This window comes from Plecotus auritus (assembly GCF_963455305.1).
Source record: "Plecotus auritus genome assembly, chromosome: 4".
In the NCBI taxonomy this organism is placed as follows: domain Eukaryota; kingdom Metazoa; phylum Chordata; class Mammalia; order Chiroptera; family Vespertilionidae; genus Plecotus; species Plecotus auritus.
The window spans coordinates 138,011,153-138,028,819 of NC_137775.1; the positions used below are offsets into that span (position 1 = coordinate 138,011,153).

Below are 17,667 nucleotides of genomic sequence, written 5' to 3' on the forward strand. Positions count from 1 at the left end.
TAATGGGCAGTATAAACAATAAGGCATGTCAGACAATATAAAGGAATACAGGCATTTTTACTATAATGTCAGTACATGATGTGTTGCAAATTACTACTGGAATGTCTGGGTTTTATAAAGTAATGTCTATGTTTTGGTTTGGTCAATACTTTTATTTTTAAACATAACTTAATTACATGCTTTAAAACAATGTTTACAATATACCCATAGCTTCCTGGCAATCAGTCATATTGTTAATACATCAAGGATCATGAGTTGTATAATACCACATATAATGTAAATTCACATTTCACAAAATTCTGTCAAAGCCTTGGAGATAACATTCAGAAATGAAGTCAATTCTCCACCAATGAGTCTCAGAACAAAGGGAAGAAGCAGGAGTGCAAGAGGCGCCAGTGCAAGTGGACAAGTGCAGAGTCATCCCACATCGTTAGGTTTATTAATTAACTCCAGATATTGGGAGTGAACAACCGCCTTGCCAAGCGGGGACTTGTTCAGCCGCCTTTATCTTTCCTTCTATCACTCATTCAGTCAATTCATTAAATCCTGTTTGTTTCTCCCAGGTGCCTCCTAATGAGTTTCATTGTTTTGTTTATTGGGCTTGTTGGCTCACAGATCCCTTTCACAATTTTCCTCGGTTTCTGATGGCTCCTTAAGTACCAGTTTGGACCAGCCCATTTGCGACTAGTGCTTTAATAAACGTAAAAGTATCTTGACTAAGAAGGACTTTGGAGAATATGATGGGACAGAATGACAAGGGGAGGGGGAAGAAAAGGCCAGAGCGAATTCCACCAGGTGCCTGTGTTCCTTGAAGAAACCAGCAGGTGGTAGCAACACCTCACTGGAGGTCCCAGTTTAGCGCTGTGGAACCCAAACAATAGACCCCCATTGCTGCCCAGGGTTTGAGTAGAGGCGAGGGGGTGGACAGAAACACCTTTCCTGGCGGCGCCCCTTCCATCCAAGAACTCGCTGAATCCCTTCCATCGCTTCTCATCCTCGTGGGGGAGGTTCTCTCTGGGGAGCGGAAAGGGAGGCGGCACCCAGAGGTGCAGCGACTTGCCCGGCCATGCAAAGCCAGGCACCGACATCAGGACTTCCCGTAAGACCCAGGCTTCCCTGCCCTTTGGGGAGGGTAGAGTTTGAAGCCCTAACCATGACAAAGATCCAGGGTCACAAGCAGGGAGAAGAGTTTAAAGGCTGGATCAGAGACACATTCATGCCCACGCGCCCCCTCCCTAGCTGCTTAGGCACTCCACAACCCTGTACCCTTTGAGATTTCTGTTTGTCTTTCCCTCCACCCCCGGCTTTTCCCTTTTTTTTTTTTTCCTCAGCTCACGCCCACCTGAGTTCAAACCTGAGTAGGAACTAAGACAGTGGGTTTAGTTCCTAGAGTTGAAATAGAGAAGCAGGGAAGGGGAGAGGGCGCGGCGGACTGGCCAGGTTGCCTCCCTGCCCGCCCCGACCCCCTGCCCCTCTCTCTCTCGGGGCCCGGGCCCCATCGGTCCCAGGGGTTTTAACGCATCTTCCAGGTGCTCGGATCCCCGCCTCCGCCAGGCCCCTCACGCGTGCCGCCCTCCAAGCCCACGTCCCTCCGCCCCGCGCTCCCCGCGCGCTCGCTGCCTGGGCCGGGAGGGCGGGCTCGGCTCCCTGGAAGAGGGGAGAGCGAGGGCGGCCGCAGGGGCCGGAGAGGGGCGGGCCGGGCTGGGAGAGACGCAGAGGGGCGGGCTGGGCTGCGCTTGCTCCAGCCGCCTCTTGGGAGCAGAGCTGCGGGCGGCGGGACCCGCGACCCAGCTGGGCTACAGTGAGCGCGACTGGGGCCCCCGCACGAACCCCGGTGCCCCCATCCTCAGAGCAGCAGCCCCGCCGCCAGCCTCCGCCTCCCGGCTGCCCCGAGCCCCAGAGACGCGCCGCGAGGGCGCACCCGGGCAGTGGAGAGCGGGGTCCCCGCACCCGAGCGGAGGCGCGGGCGGCGCCGGGCGAACGCCGGGCCTTGAGGGGCGCAGACCTGCGGAGCCTGCGGCCTGCGAAAGGTAAGCCCCAGGGTCGTCGGCGGTTGTGGAGGGTGGGAGTCGTGCCTGGGAACAGAGGAATTAAGGTTTGCAAAATAGAGGGTCCCTCCAGCCAGGGCCTCTGCAGATGCTCGGAAGGCCTTCTGGGGGGTGCCGAGTACCCCTCCCTAGGCGAGAGCCGAGTTCGCGAGGGGGTGCGGAACTAGCCCACCTGGCTCCCTTGCCCTCTTAAGTAGCCTCATTGACACCCCCATTACCCTAGTTGCTACTGCCATCCCCACTGTGTTTGCAGACACTCCTCCGGCTCTGACATGGGGGTCCTGCTTTAGGGGTCCTCGCAGAGCCGGGGCTCCCAGCCTTCTGCAGACGTTTGCCCACCCCTCCAGTGGCATCTCTCCAATCCCAGTGGAGCTGGGAGGAGCAAGGAGGTTAATCCCACACCTGCCCCCAGCTCCCCACAGCTCTCCAGCTCCCCACAGCTCTCCAGCTCCCCACCGCATCACCACAGGTAAGTAAGCCTTGTGGTGGCAAAGGCTTGGTTCCTGCTCCCCAGCCCAGACCCCAAGTTGCACCAAAGTCTACTGTTTCCTGCTGCCCCAGCCCCGCCCCCCCTCTTTCTGTCTGGGAGCTTGGCCTGGCTGGCCACCACCCACCAATCTTGGCTGTCTGGTACCCTCTCTCCTCCCATCCCTGGGGGAGCTGGCATGGGCCCAGCATAGCCTAGATGTTGTAATGTCCCTGGCAGTGCCCGTGGAGAAAAGCTGCTGGGCCTGTTCCCAATCAGTTAACCTGGGCCAGGCCCTCCACTGCCAGGGGAACTTGACTCAGGCTCTGGAAGGGGAGATGCTGGTTCGGTGGGAAAGGGGCTGTGGGACTGTGGGAACTGCTGGGAAACTGTCCAAGTAATGGGACACTGGGGGATTGAGCCATACTGAGAGCTGTTCAGAGGGGCCACTTGGCTCCTTCAGGGCAACGGACCTTTTTTGTCACAAGAAGATTAGTGTGGGGGTTCCTCTGTACCCATCTAGTGGCCTAGGCGGGGAGGACTCCTTTGGGGTCTTTTGGTTCATTTAGGGTGCAAGAAGATGGCTGGCAATGACAGCTGTGTCACTAGGATGCTGGGGAGCAACAGGCAGCCATGGCTGAGCATGGGAAGGGCAGGACCATGCCTACTTTGGGCCAGCTGTTCTCTCTCCCAGCTCATCACCATGTCCTGAGCTGGGCCCCGTGTTCACAGTGCACTCCTTACTAGGTGGAAGGAAGGAGGAGCAGAGTTGGGAGGAAGGGGGTTGGCCACCTCTGTTTTCCTTTCTCTATTTCACTGCTTACTTCCCTCTCCCGGCCCAGGTGTTTATACAGAAGCAACTCCTGGGGCAGAGCGCAGTTCACAGGCAGACTAGGGGTGGAGTAGGGCTCATGGGCATCTGAAGGCCCGATCTGCACTGATGGGCATGTACACACACACAAACTCACGCACACCTCCCAGCACCTACCATCCACACCCATCTCACATCATACACACTCCCTTACACTCTTACACTTCTTACAGGCACTGGTCCTGGCACTCATGTGCTTTCTGCCACAATTTCCACTTACTCATCCCTGTGCACACATACCATTGCCCCAACACCCTCCCTTATGCTCTTTTCCAGAGTCATGCATGTCCCCAGTCAGTGCACAGCCAGAGAGGCTCATTCTAAGTGGCCATCTGGCTAAACCCAGACACTGCCTGCATCTTAAGAGCCTCCCCCAGCTCCATAGTGGGAGGCACATTCATCTGCATCTTCATGCTCTAGGGGACATTCTCAGGGCTGGAGGCCTCAAGGGACATAAGACTGTCCTCTGCTAGGTAATCCACAAATTGGATTCTCCAGCCAGGATAGAGAGGCTGGAGCCCTGGAGGACAGCCACCTTCTCACTGTCTGCTCTGGATGCTGCCTTAAAGGCCAATGGGATCTCTTACAAGGCAGGAGGCCAGAGCTCGAAGAGAGGGTGACTGAGACCAGGTCCAAGGTGGAGATTAAAGGGGAGAGGCTGCAGCATTAAGCTGAGCAAGGATTATACTGGAATTTCCTGGGCATTTAAACAGCTGCTGAAGAGGACAGAGGGCAGGGCCTGTGTGCTGACCCCTCCCACGCTGACCCTGTGGCTAACAGGTGTGAGGACCAGCTCTGCAACCACACCAGACATGAAACCATTGGTCCCTTTGCCCTTGGGATCACCATTCACCCCGCAGGCCCCTGCAGCCTGTTTTGCTTCATGTTTCTGTCTGAGCTCAGTATACAGCAATGCCCCCTGAGTGTGTCCCAAGTGTCCAGTCCCCTCTGGTTCCTTCTTTCCCTTTGAAGTCACAGTTCTGACATCCTGTAAGAGAAGTGTGATGTTATCAGTGAAACAATGTGAACTTATTGGGAGAGAAGCTTAAAGAAACTCCAGGGAGTTTGCTTTTCTTGTTGACATTTCTTTGCTCATTCATTCCCAGCTCCTCCTGCCTCTCTATTTCTGCTTTCTTCTTGTAGTTGAAAATTTCTAGGTATTTTGAAACCTAGAGGGTAAAAAGGAGGGAGGATAAAATCTACACTAATAAAAGAGAAAGACGCAAATTGACCGTACCTTCGTGACGCCCACCAGCCAATCAGGAGTGAGTATGCAAATTAACCCAACAAAAAATGGTGGGTTAATTTGCATATGCAGATGCCAATGGCCGGGGCTGGGGCGGGATGCTTGTGTCGTCACCGTAGCGATGACGCAGGTGTTCCCCACTGCCCCAGCAACTCCGGGCCTCTGGGCAGTGTGGGAAGGCAGAAAGGCAGCTCCAGCCTGAGCTAAGGTGGTGCCAGCAGCCGGGGAAAGAAGGCCCATTCTTGCATGAATCTTCGTGCATCAGGCCTCTAGTATAAGTATAAGCTACAATAGTCTAGGTTTTATGACTACTTCCCCTTTTTGTTTAGATTTTAATTATGAGATTCTTGCTTTAATTATAAAAATAAGATATGCTCACTATAATAAGAAAAGTAATTCAAATATATGTAAGACAAAGTTAATGCCTTCCCCTCAATTCCTATCCTACAGTAACCAATTTTAATGGCCCAATATATCTTCTGCCATACCTTCTTCCAAGCTTATTTGACTTATTTAATTTTTTTAAAATCTGCTTTGTGGATTGAGTTATGTAAACTATATTAAGTCAGCTTGGTTTGTGCATAATATTATCACATTTAGCATACTTTTAAAATTCTTACAGACTTACTCCTGTTTAAACCTTGCAGTTTTATAGATAACTGAAATCATAGGCTCTGATTTATAAGCTAAGATTCTACACATCTTTAATCTTTGCCAGCTTCTGAAACAAAATACAATCCTGATGCCTAAGAAACTGTCATATTTTTGTAAACCAAAGACATGCAGTGGGCTTGTGGATGTAGAGTCTGTACTATATGAAAAAGGCACGAAGTGATATAGCCATTAAAGGAGCTGAGAGGAAAAAACAATAAATGGGAAGTTACAGAAGGCACTTTCTGTCACAGGAAACTGTCTAATCCAGCCGTGGCAAACTACGGCCCGCGGGCCGGATCCGGCTGTTCCATCCAGTTCTCTTGCTCTCCTCTCCACTCCTTTACTTTGAATTTATATTAGTTCACACAAACACTCCATCCATGCTTTTGTTCTGGCCCTCCGGTCCAGTTTAAGAACCCATTGTGGCCCTCGAGTCAAAAAGTTTGCCCACCCCTGGAATCCATCTCTTTTTCTGAGCTATCATTTGACAGCTACATTTCTGCTGCTTCTAGTGTTTGATATTTTTAAAAGCATGTACACATCTGAAATTTGAAAGTTTTCCTGATTGGGATAAGTTTTTTGCTCTCTCATGGGTTAGAGGATTTCTAAACACTGGCCAATTCCTTTCACTAGTTGGAGAGGATAGAGGAGTCTCCAGCAGGCCACAAGGAAGAGAACCAGAAAGCTGTCCTAGTCCTCAGCCATTTGAAAACCAAGTTGTAAGTCCTGCTTGTTTAGTATTCCAGGCATGTGCATGGAGCTGCCATGTTCTTGTCACTTAAATTTCTGAGTTTGGAACTTGTCTCAAAAGAATCTACAGTGGTAGGAATTCACTGACAGCAATTGCTTTCATATCTTAATAAAGTTTCTTCTTTCTTCTATCTACTTTAGCCATAGAGATGTGCTCCAATTCTTTTCGGCTATTAAAAACAAAAAGACTTGAACTTATCTGGTTCCTTTGGTAAGCAAGAACTGACCTAACAGCCTAATCTCAGATGCACTTTTTTTTTTTTTCTAGAAAGACCTGTTTATAATCTTCAATTTTCTGGATCCTAATCTAAAAGATGTCCTCATCAAATAGCCAAACTACACTTCTGGGTACTTTATTATCTTCAATCATTTATTTTTAATGAATATTTTTGTTCTTAGTAAAATTTTTAAAAATTACTGAAGTAACAATCCATTTTATTCTTTCCCTTCTGATTCCTCTTGAGGACAAAAGCTGAGTGGCTTTAGCATGTCTCATAATTGCTTTTGCTCTTTTCTGGAATTTCTGGAGAGAGGCCAGCTTCATGTTGTCATTACGATGCCTGCTAAAGCGATGCATGCACGCCCCACAACAACCACAGCCACTGTGTTATTTGTATTGTGTGTCATCACAGCAAATGCTTTGCCATTCCCCATCTTCCAGAATGTTCCATATTGTACCCCTGGTATTATTTGCATTGCATCTTTTCTTTCTTTTCTGCCCTTCCAAAAAAAAAAAAAAGGATTGCGATGTATCTAAAGTGTTTTTTATCCCTTCTCCATGATTATTTATCTAGTTTATCAGTTGGGGAAGACCCAGTGCTTCTAGTTTCTTCTTTATACAGATTCCAGAATCCATCCATGCTCTGACTGAAAGAGGCTATTTTAAAGAATAACTGCTGGGCAAATGGCATAATGCCTTCATTGTTTAAAGATGTTCTGCAGGAATTTTCAGTTTTGGATAAGAGTGTTCCTAAAGACTATCTAACTCTGGACAGATTCTGGTTGGTTTTGATGAGTCAGGCATGTCTCCAAGTTAAGCCATTGAGAGTTTAAGGGTGCATCTTCCCTGTGAATTAGTTCAGGATAGTTATTAAACAGCCCGTGGTGATGGGGCCATGCTTTTCACTTCATGACCTCCCTGTTTTCCTTGGAAGCATGCATTTAGTCTGTGCATGATTCTAGTAGCATTTACGACAGTATTGGCAAAGAACCTTGGTTTCCCCCCAACTTTACTGAAATACAGTTGACATATACCAGTAACATTGTGTAAGTTTAAGCTGTGCAATGTGATGATTTGAAAATACTTCTTTATTGCCTCCATATGCACTATGTTGAACTCTCTAGGTAAATGTCAATGCTGGTTGGCAGGTACCCACAACACATCAGCTCATACAGATGTAAAAACAGTGTCTTTTCATGGTAACCACGTGGAGATAACACTGAAGATTTCATCTTACTGTATAGCCAGCATTATCAGAAAAAAAAGTAGATTTGTAGAAATCAAATCATATTTATCAAAGTTGAATATAGTTTTATTTTGCATCATTGTGAAATGTGTTGTTTTCAACAGCACTGTGGATCCCAGGGCCACAGGTATCCAGGAGGTCACATGTTCCAACTTTCAATTGGCTTTCATTCTTCGTTCTTTCTTTCTTTCTTCCTTTCTTTCTCAGTCCTGTGCCTTTTGAGCAACATGCCTGTTTTCTTCTCAGCAGAAATAAATGGGAACTGCTGCTCATGTCCATGCCACTCATGGACTTTTGAGACTGAGCCATGAGGACAGAGATAGGTCACCACTAATCTCTAGACCAAGAAGCAGGAAATTCTGAGCCTGTTTGTTGTCACTGTGACCCTAGAAGCAGTCATGCCCCCGGGTCCTGGGCTTGTGGGCTGCAGTGCAAGCTTCTGAGGGCTCAAGGGCGTTTTATATGAAAGGGTCGCTTATTACATAGTCATTCATTTTGAGGGCATGCACACTTTTTTGATTCATTTTACTAAACAGCCTAAAGAAATTGATTTTTAATAAATGATTTATTGAAAAGATAGCATATATACACGATGTTTTAAACACAAAAATTAAAGGGAATACAGTGGGTATGAGTCTCCCTCGCACCAGCTTCCATTCTGTCCCTCCAGCTTTCTCCCTACATTTTGTCTCTTCATCATAAAGGAGCACCCATGGGTATGGGCATCCTTAAATTCCCAATCAGGAGCATGCTTTATACTGTTCCTCACTGGACTTTCACTTTGAAATTATTTTCATATCAGTACATAAACAGTAGCTCTTATTCCTTTTGAAGGTTGTGCCATAAATTTTTAAAAATTTTTCAATTACATTTGACATACAATATCATATTAGTTCCAGGTGTACAACATAGTAATTAGACATTTATATACCTTATGAAGTGATCTCTTGATTAGTCTAGTACAGTGGTCGGCAAACTCATTAGTCAACAGAGCCAAATATCAACAGTACAACGATTGAAATTCCTTTTGAGAGCCAAATTTTTTAAACTTAAACTTCTTCTAATGCCACTTCTTCAAAATAGACTCTCCCAGGCCGTGGTATTTTGTGGAAGAGGCACACTCAAGGGCCAAAGAGCCGCATGTGGCTCGCGAGCCACGGTTTGCCGACCACGGGTCTAGTACCCATCTGACACCATACATAGTTATTACAATATTATTGACTACATTCCCTATGCTGTACTTTACATTCCCATAAACCATCTTTCTAATGATGTATAGTAACTTTATAGACTTTTCCTTTACAAACAGTTCTGCAATAAATATCCTTGTTTGAACATCTGTGCAAACAGATCCAAGTATATGGTTCCTGGAGGACAAATTCATAGAAGTGAAGCTGCTAGGCAGACATCACCAATTGTCCTCCCAAGAGACGGTTCCAAAATTCCTGAACCCCTATGTGCAGGAATTTTCACAGAGCCCATTTTCCATGCCTTCTCCAACTCACTGCTTTATTAATCTCATAGGACAGAACGGCATGCCCCTGTTATTTCAACATGCCTTCCTTTCATTGTGAGCAAACTAGAAGCATCTTTGCATATATTTAAGGCATGCATTAATTTTCTCCCCTTGTGGAGAGAGGACCTCAGTATGCCAGACCTCCAGAGCTCTCTCCCTCCTGGATACTGGCTCATTTCTTAGACAGTCTTCACTCCTATGTCTCTGTGCATCTGTTCTGGCACCCACCCTCCCATCATACCCCACAGCTCTCCTTCAGCGGTCCCTCTCGCTTCACTGCCTTTCTGAGATGCCTGGCATATCGAAGTCTAACAGGGGTTGGGAGTGTGGAGAGGGGGGATTGTGTGTCCCCAGTGAAGGAGTAGCTTTTAACTCACTTGATTTTAATGAGAAGAATCTCCCGATTCCCAGTAAAAGGAGACTGGAGGAAGGAGGAAGAGAAGAGAGTAAAAGAAGAGAAAGAATTGGAATAGCTCCTTCCAGAAGAAAAGACTAAGATTGGCCCAGAACTAACTACCCTGTGCTCTAAGAGGGAGGAGGGTCATGGGGGACAGGAACCACCTGGCACATGGCCCTCCAAGACGGTGCGTCTGGCACCAGTCAGATCAGGAGAGAGTCAGGTCCTGCTCTCACCCCAAGGCCATGGATGCTGGGACAGTTTGAGAGCTATAGGAGGAGACACAGGGTTAGGCTTTGGATCTGGGCCATAATGAAGAAATGCATTTACCTCCCAGCCTCTCTGGTCCTGTCTCCCTAGGAAGCAAGTTTGGCTGCAGCCCCCAGTCTTGCAAAGCAGCAGCCCTGCCTGGGCACAGGGTGGCAGCCAGAGCAATGGTGGGAGCCCCCAAGATGCCCCATGGCTGCTGAGGGTGCTGCCCAGTCAGGGAGTGGAGTGGCGGGCATGGTGTGCAGCCTTCGAGTCCTGCTCCTGGTGTCCTCTGTTCTGGCTCTGGAAGGTAAGAGGGAGGGGGTACCAGAGAACCCCCACTTGCTATTACAGACCCAGCACAGGTGGGAAATGGGAAAGATTCAGAGAAGGCAGAAAAAGACCCAGGACATCAAGTGGGGAAAGGAGTGGGGAGGGTTTCAGAGAAAGGCTCCCCAGTCAGCTGTGCTCCTGCTGGTGAATTACAGGGACCAGGGAGGGAGATTCTGTTTTTATTCCTGGGAATGAGCAGGGGGTGGGGGGAGGTTAGCTGTGCTGGTGGAGCCTTGGCCACTGCTTGTCCCTTCTTATCTCTGGGCAGATGTATTGCTGGACACCAGCGGAGAGACATCTGAGATAGGCTGGCTCACCTACCCACCAGGTGGGGTGAGTGTCACTTTCATTCTGAACCCATGGCCCCGCTCTCACCCTTCTCCCTGGAGGGTGGAACTGGGGAAGGAACCCCTGGGTAGGACTAATGGAATAAGATTTTTCCCTCCAGAAGAACAGGGCTTTGGGGTATCCTTTACCTTGCTTTGCATGTCGTTAATTTTAAGTCTCAGAGGAAGAGCTATGCCCCCTTCCTGCACCTTCCAAGTCCTGAGCTGCTAACACCCATCTCCCCGCCCTCCCCTCCCTGCAGTGGGACGAAGTGAGCGTTCTGGATGACCAGCGACGCCTGACTCGGACCTTCGAGGCCTGTCACGTGGCAGGGTCCCCGCCAGGCACAGGGCAGGACAACTGGCTGCAGACACACTTTGTAGAGCGACGCAGTGCCCAGAGGGCACACATCCGACTCCACTTCTCCGTGCGGGCTTGCTCCAGCCTGGGTGTGGCTGGGGGTACCTGTCGGGAGACCTTCACACTGTACTACCGCCAGGCGGAGGAGCCCGACGGCCCCGACAGTGTTCCAGCCTGGCACCTCAAACACTGGACCAAGGTGGACACAATTGCAGCGGATGAGAGCTTTCCTGCCCCCTCTGCCTGGGCAGTGGAGCCCCATGGGCCGGGGCCGAGGGCTGGGCTGCAACTGAACGTCAAAGAGCGGAGCTTCGGCCCCCTGACCCAGCGTGGCTTCTACGTGGCCTTCCAGGACACCGGGGCCTGCCTGGCCCTCGTGGCCATCAAGCTCTTCTACCATGCCTGCCCCTCCGTACTCCGTGCTTTCACCTCTTTCCCTGAGACCCAGGCCAGCGGGGCCGGGGGGGCCTCCCTGGTGGCAGCCATGGGCACCTGTGTGGCTCATGCTGAGCCAGAGGAGGATGGAGGTGGCGGCCAGACGAGGGGCAGCCCCCCCAGGCTGCATTGCAATGGAGAGGGCAAGTGGATGGTTGCAGTCGGAGGCTGCCGCTGCCAACCTGGGTACCAGCCTGCACGTGGAGACAAGGCCTGCCAAGGTGAGACCCTAGCCCCCATATGCTTGTCCAAGATCTCCCCACCTGCCCTGACCTTTCAGCTCCTTTCCTGAACACCCCAAACTTCATTTTGTCCCACAAAGGTTAGGATTAAGCTACTTGAGGGAAGGACTCCTCTTTATTTCCTAAAGCACACAAACTAACTCTCATCCACTCATCTGAAATTTTTAGCACCTTCTGGAGACTTCCGCAGCTGTTGCGGAGGCTCCTAGAGGTGCAGGCCTGAGAAGTGATGGTGATCAGAAGGAGTTGAACTCCTGGGTTATCTTGGGATGGGGTCCTTTGTCCGTATTTGCCCTGTATTTGGGGTGGGCTCATCTCAGGTCCAGGTGGCCAGAATGTAGGTGGAAAGCAGTGAATCCCAGCTGAGGACTAAGGAGAATGATTCTGCCACAGGTGGAGGTTGCAGGAGACCTCTGCAGAGGGAGGTTATGCAATCAGCTTATAGACACCTATCTCTGGTGCTTGGCCTGCCCATAACCCCCACCCACCTCACTTTTTCCATCAGTGGAAATACAATTCCAGCCCAGTTAAGTGGCAGAAATAATCTCTGCCTGAGGGAGGGAAAGAGGGAGCAGAGAGCTGGGGGTTCCATCTCAGGAGAAAGGAGGAACCAGCCCGGTGTGGGGCCCAGGAGGGGGGTGCTGAGTGAGCTGAAGCCTCCACTCTTTTCTATTCCTCAGCCTGCCCAGAGGGGTCCTACAAGGCCTTGGCCGGGAACAACCCCTGCTCCCTGTGCCCCGCCCGCAGCCGTGCCTCCGAGCCTGCAGCTCCCATTTGCCCCTGCCTTGAGGGTTTCTTTCGGGCCAGTTCTGACCCCCCACAGGCTCCCTGCACTGGTAAGTCCCCCACCTATCCCAGAGGTAGAAACAGAACAGGGAGTGGGGCGGGAAGAGAAGGATCCCAAGGGTGGCAGGTGGGGCTGTTGTGCATTGGCGGTGACTTTTCTTTCTCCTGTGTCCTTGGTTTCCTCCCCTACCTGCCTTACCTGTCTCTCTCTCCCTGACCCCATTCCAACTGGTCCACCTCCTGCTTCTTTCCTCTCACCTGCCTCCTCTGCTCTTTGGCTCCACCCTATGATGTGTGTCTCCGCCCCTGCCTCCTCCCTTCCTCAATCACGCCCTTCTGTTGCCCTTCCCGCCCCTTCCGGCACCCAGGCCCTCCATCGGCTCCCCGGGAGCTTTGGTTCGAGGTGCAAGGCTCAGCGCTCATGCTGCACTGGCGCCTGCCCCAGGAGCTCGGGGGGCGCGGGGACCTGCTCTTCAACGTCGTGTGCAAGGAGTGCGGAAGCACCAGGGAACCTGGCCACGGGGGCGCTTGTCACCGCTGTAGGGATGAGGTGCACTTCGACCCCCGCCAGAGGGGCCTGACTGAGAGCCGGGTGTTAGTCGGGGGGCTCCGGGCACACGTACCCTACATCTTGGAGGTGCAGGCCGTTAACGGAGTTTCAGAGCTCAGCCCCGACCCTCCCCAGGCTGCATCCATTAATGTCAGCATCAGCCACGCAGGTGAGCCTTTTCCTCCCCAAAGGCCTTACCTCGCCTCCTTAGAACGCCTCCCCCACTCCCGCTTTCGGCCTATTGACTCCCCACCCCAGTTCCCTCTGCAGTCCCGGTGATGCACCAGGTGAGCCGGGCATCCAACAGCATCACAGTGTCCTGGCCACAGCCAGACCAGACCAACGGGAACATCCTGGACTATCAGCTGCGTTACTACGACCAGGTGGGGCGTGGGTGGGGCATCCCTGTAGGGCTGGAGGGAACTTGCAGTGTCCCACCCTGGGGCTAGCCCTGGGGTAGAGAGGCGGGGGTAGGGGTGAGGGTGGGGTGGGAGTGGGGGTTTCAAGTGCCCAGGAGCCCTGAGGAAAGTGGGAGGGGCCGGAAGCCTTGGAGGGCTGGAACTGGCAGACAGGGAGTGAGTGGCTTTCACCCCCCAGGCAGAAGATGAATCCCACTCCTTCACCCTGACCAGCGAGACCAACACAGCAACGGTGACACAGCTGAGCCCTGGCCACATCTATGGCTTCCAGGTTCGGGCTCGGACAGCTGCAGGCCATGGCCCCTTTGGAGGCAAGGTCTATTTCCAGACACTGCCTCAAGGTGAGAGGAAGCCTGGATGGAGGGCACCAGGGGTAGTGAGGAGAGGCCAGGGCCCTGCAGGCCAAAGGCTGTGAGGGGAGTTCCTGGCTGACTCCGATCTTTGGCTCTGTGGGTGTGTGTAGGTGAGTGTGGGTGGGTGTGGGTATGGGTGAGTGTGGGTGGGGGTGGGTGAGTGTGGGTGGGGGTGGGTGGGTGTGGGTGAGTGTGGGTGGGTGAGTGTGAGTAGGTGTGGATGGGTGAGTGTGGGTGGGTGTGGATGGGTGGGTGTGGGTGAGTGTGGGTGAGTGTGGGTGGGTGTGGATGGGTGTGGGTGGGTGAGTGTGGGTGGGTGTGGATGGGTGAGTGTGGGTGGGTGTGGGTGAGTGTGGGTGGGTGAGTGTGGGTGGGTGAGTGTGGGTGGGTGTGGATGGATGTGGTTGAGTGTGGGTGGGTGTGGATGGGTGAGTGTGGGTGGGTGTGGGTGAGTGTTGTTGAGTGTGGGTGGGTGAGTGTGGGTGGGTGTGGGTGAGTGTGGGTGGGTGTGGATGGGTGAGTGTGGGTGGGTGTGGGTGGATGTGGTTGAGTGTGGGTGGGTGTGGGTGAGTGTGGGTGGGTGTACATTCATGTGAGGCCTTGATCTCCTATGATCTTGGGCCACTGGTTCCTCAGGTGAGCTGTCCGCCCAGCTTCCGGAAAGACTCTCCTTGGTGATTGGGTCCATCCTGGGGGCTTTGGCTTTCCTCCTGCTGGCTGCCATCACCGTGCTGGCTGTTGTCTTCCAGAGGTGAGCCTCCCCTCACCATGTCCCCACACCACCACTCTGCCTCACACCCTCAGTCCTGGAAGCCCAAGGCCCACTGCAGAAACCCCCACACCCAGCTCTTTCTTGGGACCCATGCAGAGGTGGGAAGGAGGGACCTGGTCTCAGGCTAGCCAGCAGCCTGTGTGGGGAAAGGGGGCAGAGAAGGAGTGTCATTCCAGGACTCTGGTTTGACCATCAGGAAGCGGCATGCGACAGGCTACACGGAGCAACTGCAGCAGTATAGCAGCCCAGGTGAGAGGTTTGGGGGGAATGGGGCCCAGTGGGGGGTGCAGAGATGAAGAGCTGGGAGCTCAGGCCAGGAGCACACCAGCCAAGGTGGGCTCCCCTGAGGTTGAGGGGACCAGGGCATGCCTGCAGTGTGTGAACTAGAGGTCTAGCCTTGCACCACACCCTCATAATGTACCCCACGCACCTACAGGGCTTGGGGTAAAGTATTACATCGACCCATCCACATACGAGGACCCCTGCCAGGCCATCCGAGAATTTGCCCGGGAGGTGGATCCCACCTATATCAAGATTGAAGAGGTCATTGGGGCAGGTACTTCAACAGCAGAGAGGGTGGGCCTGGCAGGATTCCTTTTAACCGTGAGCCCACGGTCCTTCCTTGACCACTGCCCAACCTACACCTGTCCCCCCCAGGCTCCTTCGGAGAAGTGCGCCGGGGTCGGCTGCAGCCCAGGGGCAGGCGGGAGCAGGCTGTGGCCATCCAGGCTCTGTGGACTGGAGGTGCTGAGAGCCTGCAGATGACCTTTCTCAGCCAGGCCGCAATGCTAGGCCAGTTCCAGCACCCCAACATCCTTCGGTTAGAGGGTGTGGTCACCAAAAGCCGGCCCCTCATGGTGCTGACTGAGCTCATGGAGCTGGGTCCCCTGGACAGCTTCCTCAGGGTCAGTTGGCCTGGGGGAAGGTGGAGGGCCCTGGGGTCTGGGAAAGTGTGCAGTTCTAGACTGTTCCAGGGGCAGAGCCCTATACTTTTGCTCCCTCCTACCCACCTCCAGTGGTCTTCAGCCTTCATTCCCAGGCCATTTTATGATTCCCAAATCCTGTACCCTTTCATGCTAATGTCTGCTGTGCATGTGTGGAGGTTCCCATGTAGTTGCTGACCTCTGCTTCCTCCCCTCAGCAGCGGGAGGGCCAGTTCAGCAGCCTGCAGCTGGTGGCCATGCAGCGGGGAGTGGCCGCCGCCATGCAGTACCTGTCCAGTTTTGCCTTCGTCCACCGAGCGCTCTCTGCCCACAGTGTGCTGGTGAATAGCCACCTGGTGTGCAAAGTGGCCAGGCTTGGTCAGAGCCCTCAGGTGAGAACAGCCTGGGGCTCTGCATTCTTCAGCAGGTGCTGGAGGATGAGCCAGAACCTGGGGTGGGGACCTTGGGTGGCATATCATTGTGTATGAAGGGATGAAGCTCACCTGTGCTTCATCCAGGATAGAAGCCTGGGCAAAGGGGGCAGTGAAGGATTTCAGGACTTGAGAAGGGGAAGGTGGGAGACCTCAGAAACCTAGAACCACTTCCTGCCTTTCCCCTAATGAGCACAGGTACTCTCGAGTCAGAGCAGCTGGGCGCAAATTCTGAGCACTCCACCCTAAGCTCTGTGACTTTGCTCAAGTTCTTATCGCTTGATGCCTCAGCCTCTTCAAAATGAAGATTATATCTACCCTGCAGGGTAGTTGTGAGGATTAAGAGAGATGCTTGATGTGAGACCTTTGACTCAGTCCAAGCACAGAGTAGTTGCTCAATAAATGTGACTGTTGTGATTATTGCTATTGGTACTTTTAACCCTACCCCTCAGGGCCCAAGTTGTATGCTTCGCTGGGCAGCCCCAGAGGTCATTGCACATGGAAAACATACGACATCCAGCGATGTCTGGAGCTTTGGGATAGTGATGTGGGAAGTGATGAGTTATGGAGAACGGCCATACTGGGACATGAGTGACCAGGAGGTGAGCTCTTGACCTAGATATTGAGACTTCCCCACCCCTGATCCTTCCCACCCACCAGCCTCACGGACTCCCACATTCTAAGACCTCCATTCTGGCCCTAACCCAGTGGTTGGCAAACTCATTAGTCAACAGAGCCGCAGTTTGCTGACCACTGCCTAACCGGTTTGGCTCAGTGAATAAAGCATCGGCCTGCAGACTGAAGGGTCTCAGGTTCAATTCTGGTCAAGGGCATGTACCTTGGTTGCAGGCACATCCTCAGTAGGAGGTGTGTAGGAGGCAGCTGATCGATCGATGTTTATCTCATTGATGTTTCTAACTCTCCATCCCTCTCCCTTCCTCTCTGTAAAAAATCAATAAAATATATATTTTTAAAGTTTTTTAAAGACCTCCATTCTGTGATCCATTCCCTCCCTAAGATCTCATGGCTTTTGCTTTCTGTATTTTTAAATTCCTTCACCAGTGTGCCCTCATGCTCCACCTGATCTCAGCCCACCCCCTTACTTAACAATATACTCTTTCCAGTTACAAGTTTCCCTCACCATATTCTTCCTCTAATCCCCAGGTGCTAAATGCAATACAGCAGGAGTTCCGGCTGCCCCCACCTCCTGGCTGTCCTCCTGGACTACATCTACTTATGCTGGACACTTGGCAGAAAGACCGTACCCAGCGTCCCCACTTTGACCAGTTAGTGGCTGCATTTGACAAGATGATTCGCAAGCCAGACACTCTGCAGGCTGGCGGGAGCTCTGGGGACAGGTCTGGAGCTTGGGACTGGAGCCTGGGAAAGCCAGGGAGGGTCGATGCAAACCAAAAAGAAAACTGAGGAGCTGGGGCTAGGATGAAGAAGGGACTTTGACCTGCCTACACCTCCCCCCTTAGACCATCCCAGGCCCTCCTGAACCCTGTGTCCTTGGACTTTCCTACTCTGGATTCACCTCAAGCCTGGCTTTCTGCCATTGGACTGGAGTGTTACCAGGACAACTTCTCCAGGGGTGGCCTCTGCACCTTCAATGATGTGGCTCAGCTCAGCCTGGAGTAAGCAGGGAGAGGTGGGTGGGGGAGCCTCTGGGTCCTAGGCCAGGGTCGTGCCTGGGATCTTGGAGATGCTGGCTCATATTTGACCCACTCCTTCCCCACCAGAGACCTGCCTGCCCTGGGCATCACCCTAGCTGGCCACCAGAAGAAACTGCTACACAACATCCAGCTCCTGCAGCGGCACCTGAGGCAGCCAGGCTCAGTGGAGGTCTGAGGTCCTGGCAGGAAGCTGTGACTGATGATGCTTAGGACACAGCCGGGACGCAGGCCCAAGGAGGGATGTGGGAGACATGAGCAGTCTCCATCTTGGCCTCTCATGCCCAGTATACTCAACCCAACCCTCAGGATGCTTCCTTCTCCTGCCCTCTGTCCCTTCCCACACTCCTTCCCCACATTAAAGGGAAAGAAGGGATTTTGCAAGTTGGAGGTGTGGTGA

The 17,667-nt window shown here is 52.3% G+C and overlaps 1 protein-coding gene across 6 annotated transcripts; it reads left to right on the forward strand.

The window, feature by feature from the left end:
* Positions 1-1,677: 1,677 nt before the first annotated feature.
* On the forward strand, positions 1,678-17,643 carry EPHB6 (EPH receptor B6). Of its 6 annotated transcripts, none has more exons than XM_080667124.1 (18): positions 1,678-2,030; positions 5,919-6,004; positions 9,775-9,973; positions 10,265-10,329; positions 10,586-11,339; positions 12,041-12,196; positions 12,515-12,865; positions 12,955-13,079; positions 13,294-13,456; positions 14,105-14,219; positions 14,437-14,489; positions 14,677-14,796; positions 14,898-15,145; positions 15,382-15,555; positions 16,047-16,196; positions 16,759-16,952; positions 17,076-17,231; positions 17,337-17,643. In XM_080667124.1, the coding sequence occupies exons 3-18, from the start codon at positions 9,874-9,876 to the stop codon at positions 17,443-17,445; spliced, it is 3,033 nt and encodes a 1,010-aa protein (XP_080523250.1). In that variant the 5' UTR covers positions 1,678-2,030; positions 5,919-6,004; positions 9,775-9,873; the 3' UTR covers positions 17,446-17,643. The 6 variants fall into 6 exon arrangements, with proteins under 6 accessions (XP_080523250.1, XP_080523248.1, XP_080523246.1 ...); XM_080667122.1 differs by lacking the exon at positions 5,919-6,004 and adding an exon at positions 2,339-2,517 and having other exon boundaries at positions 1,904-2,030; XM_080667123.1 differs by lacking the exon at positions 5,919-6,004 and adding an exon at positions 6,304-6,383 and having other exon boundaries at positions 1,931-2,030.
* Positions 17,644-17,667: the final 24 nt, after the last annotated feature.

Excerpts from the sequence above, each read along its gene's own strand:
- EPHB6 (XM_080667124.1), top strand. The coding sequence starts at position 9,874 with ATGGCTGCTGAGGGTGCTGCCCAGTCAGGGAGTGGAGTGGCGGGCATG. Across the intron at positions 13,457-14,104 it reads TTTCCAGACACTGCCTCAAG|GTGAGCTGTCCGCCCAGCTT; the intron begins GTGAGAGGAAGC and ends CTGGTTCCTCAG. Across the intron at positions 14,797-14,897 it reads TGAAGAGGTCATTGGGGCAG|GCTCCTTCGGAGAAGTGCGC; the intron begins GTACTTCAACAG and ends TGTCCCCCCCAG.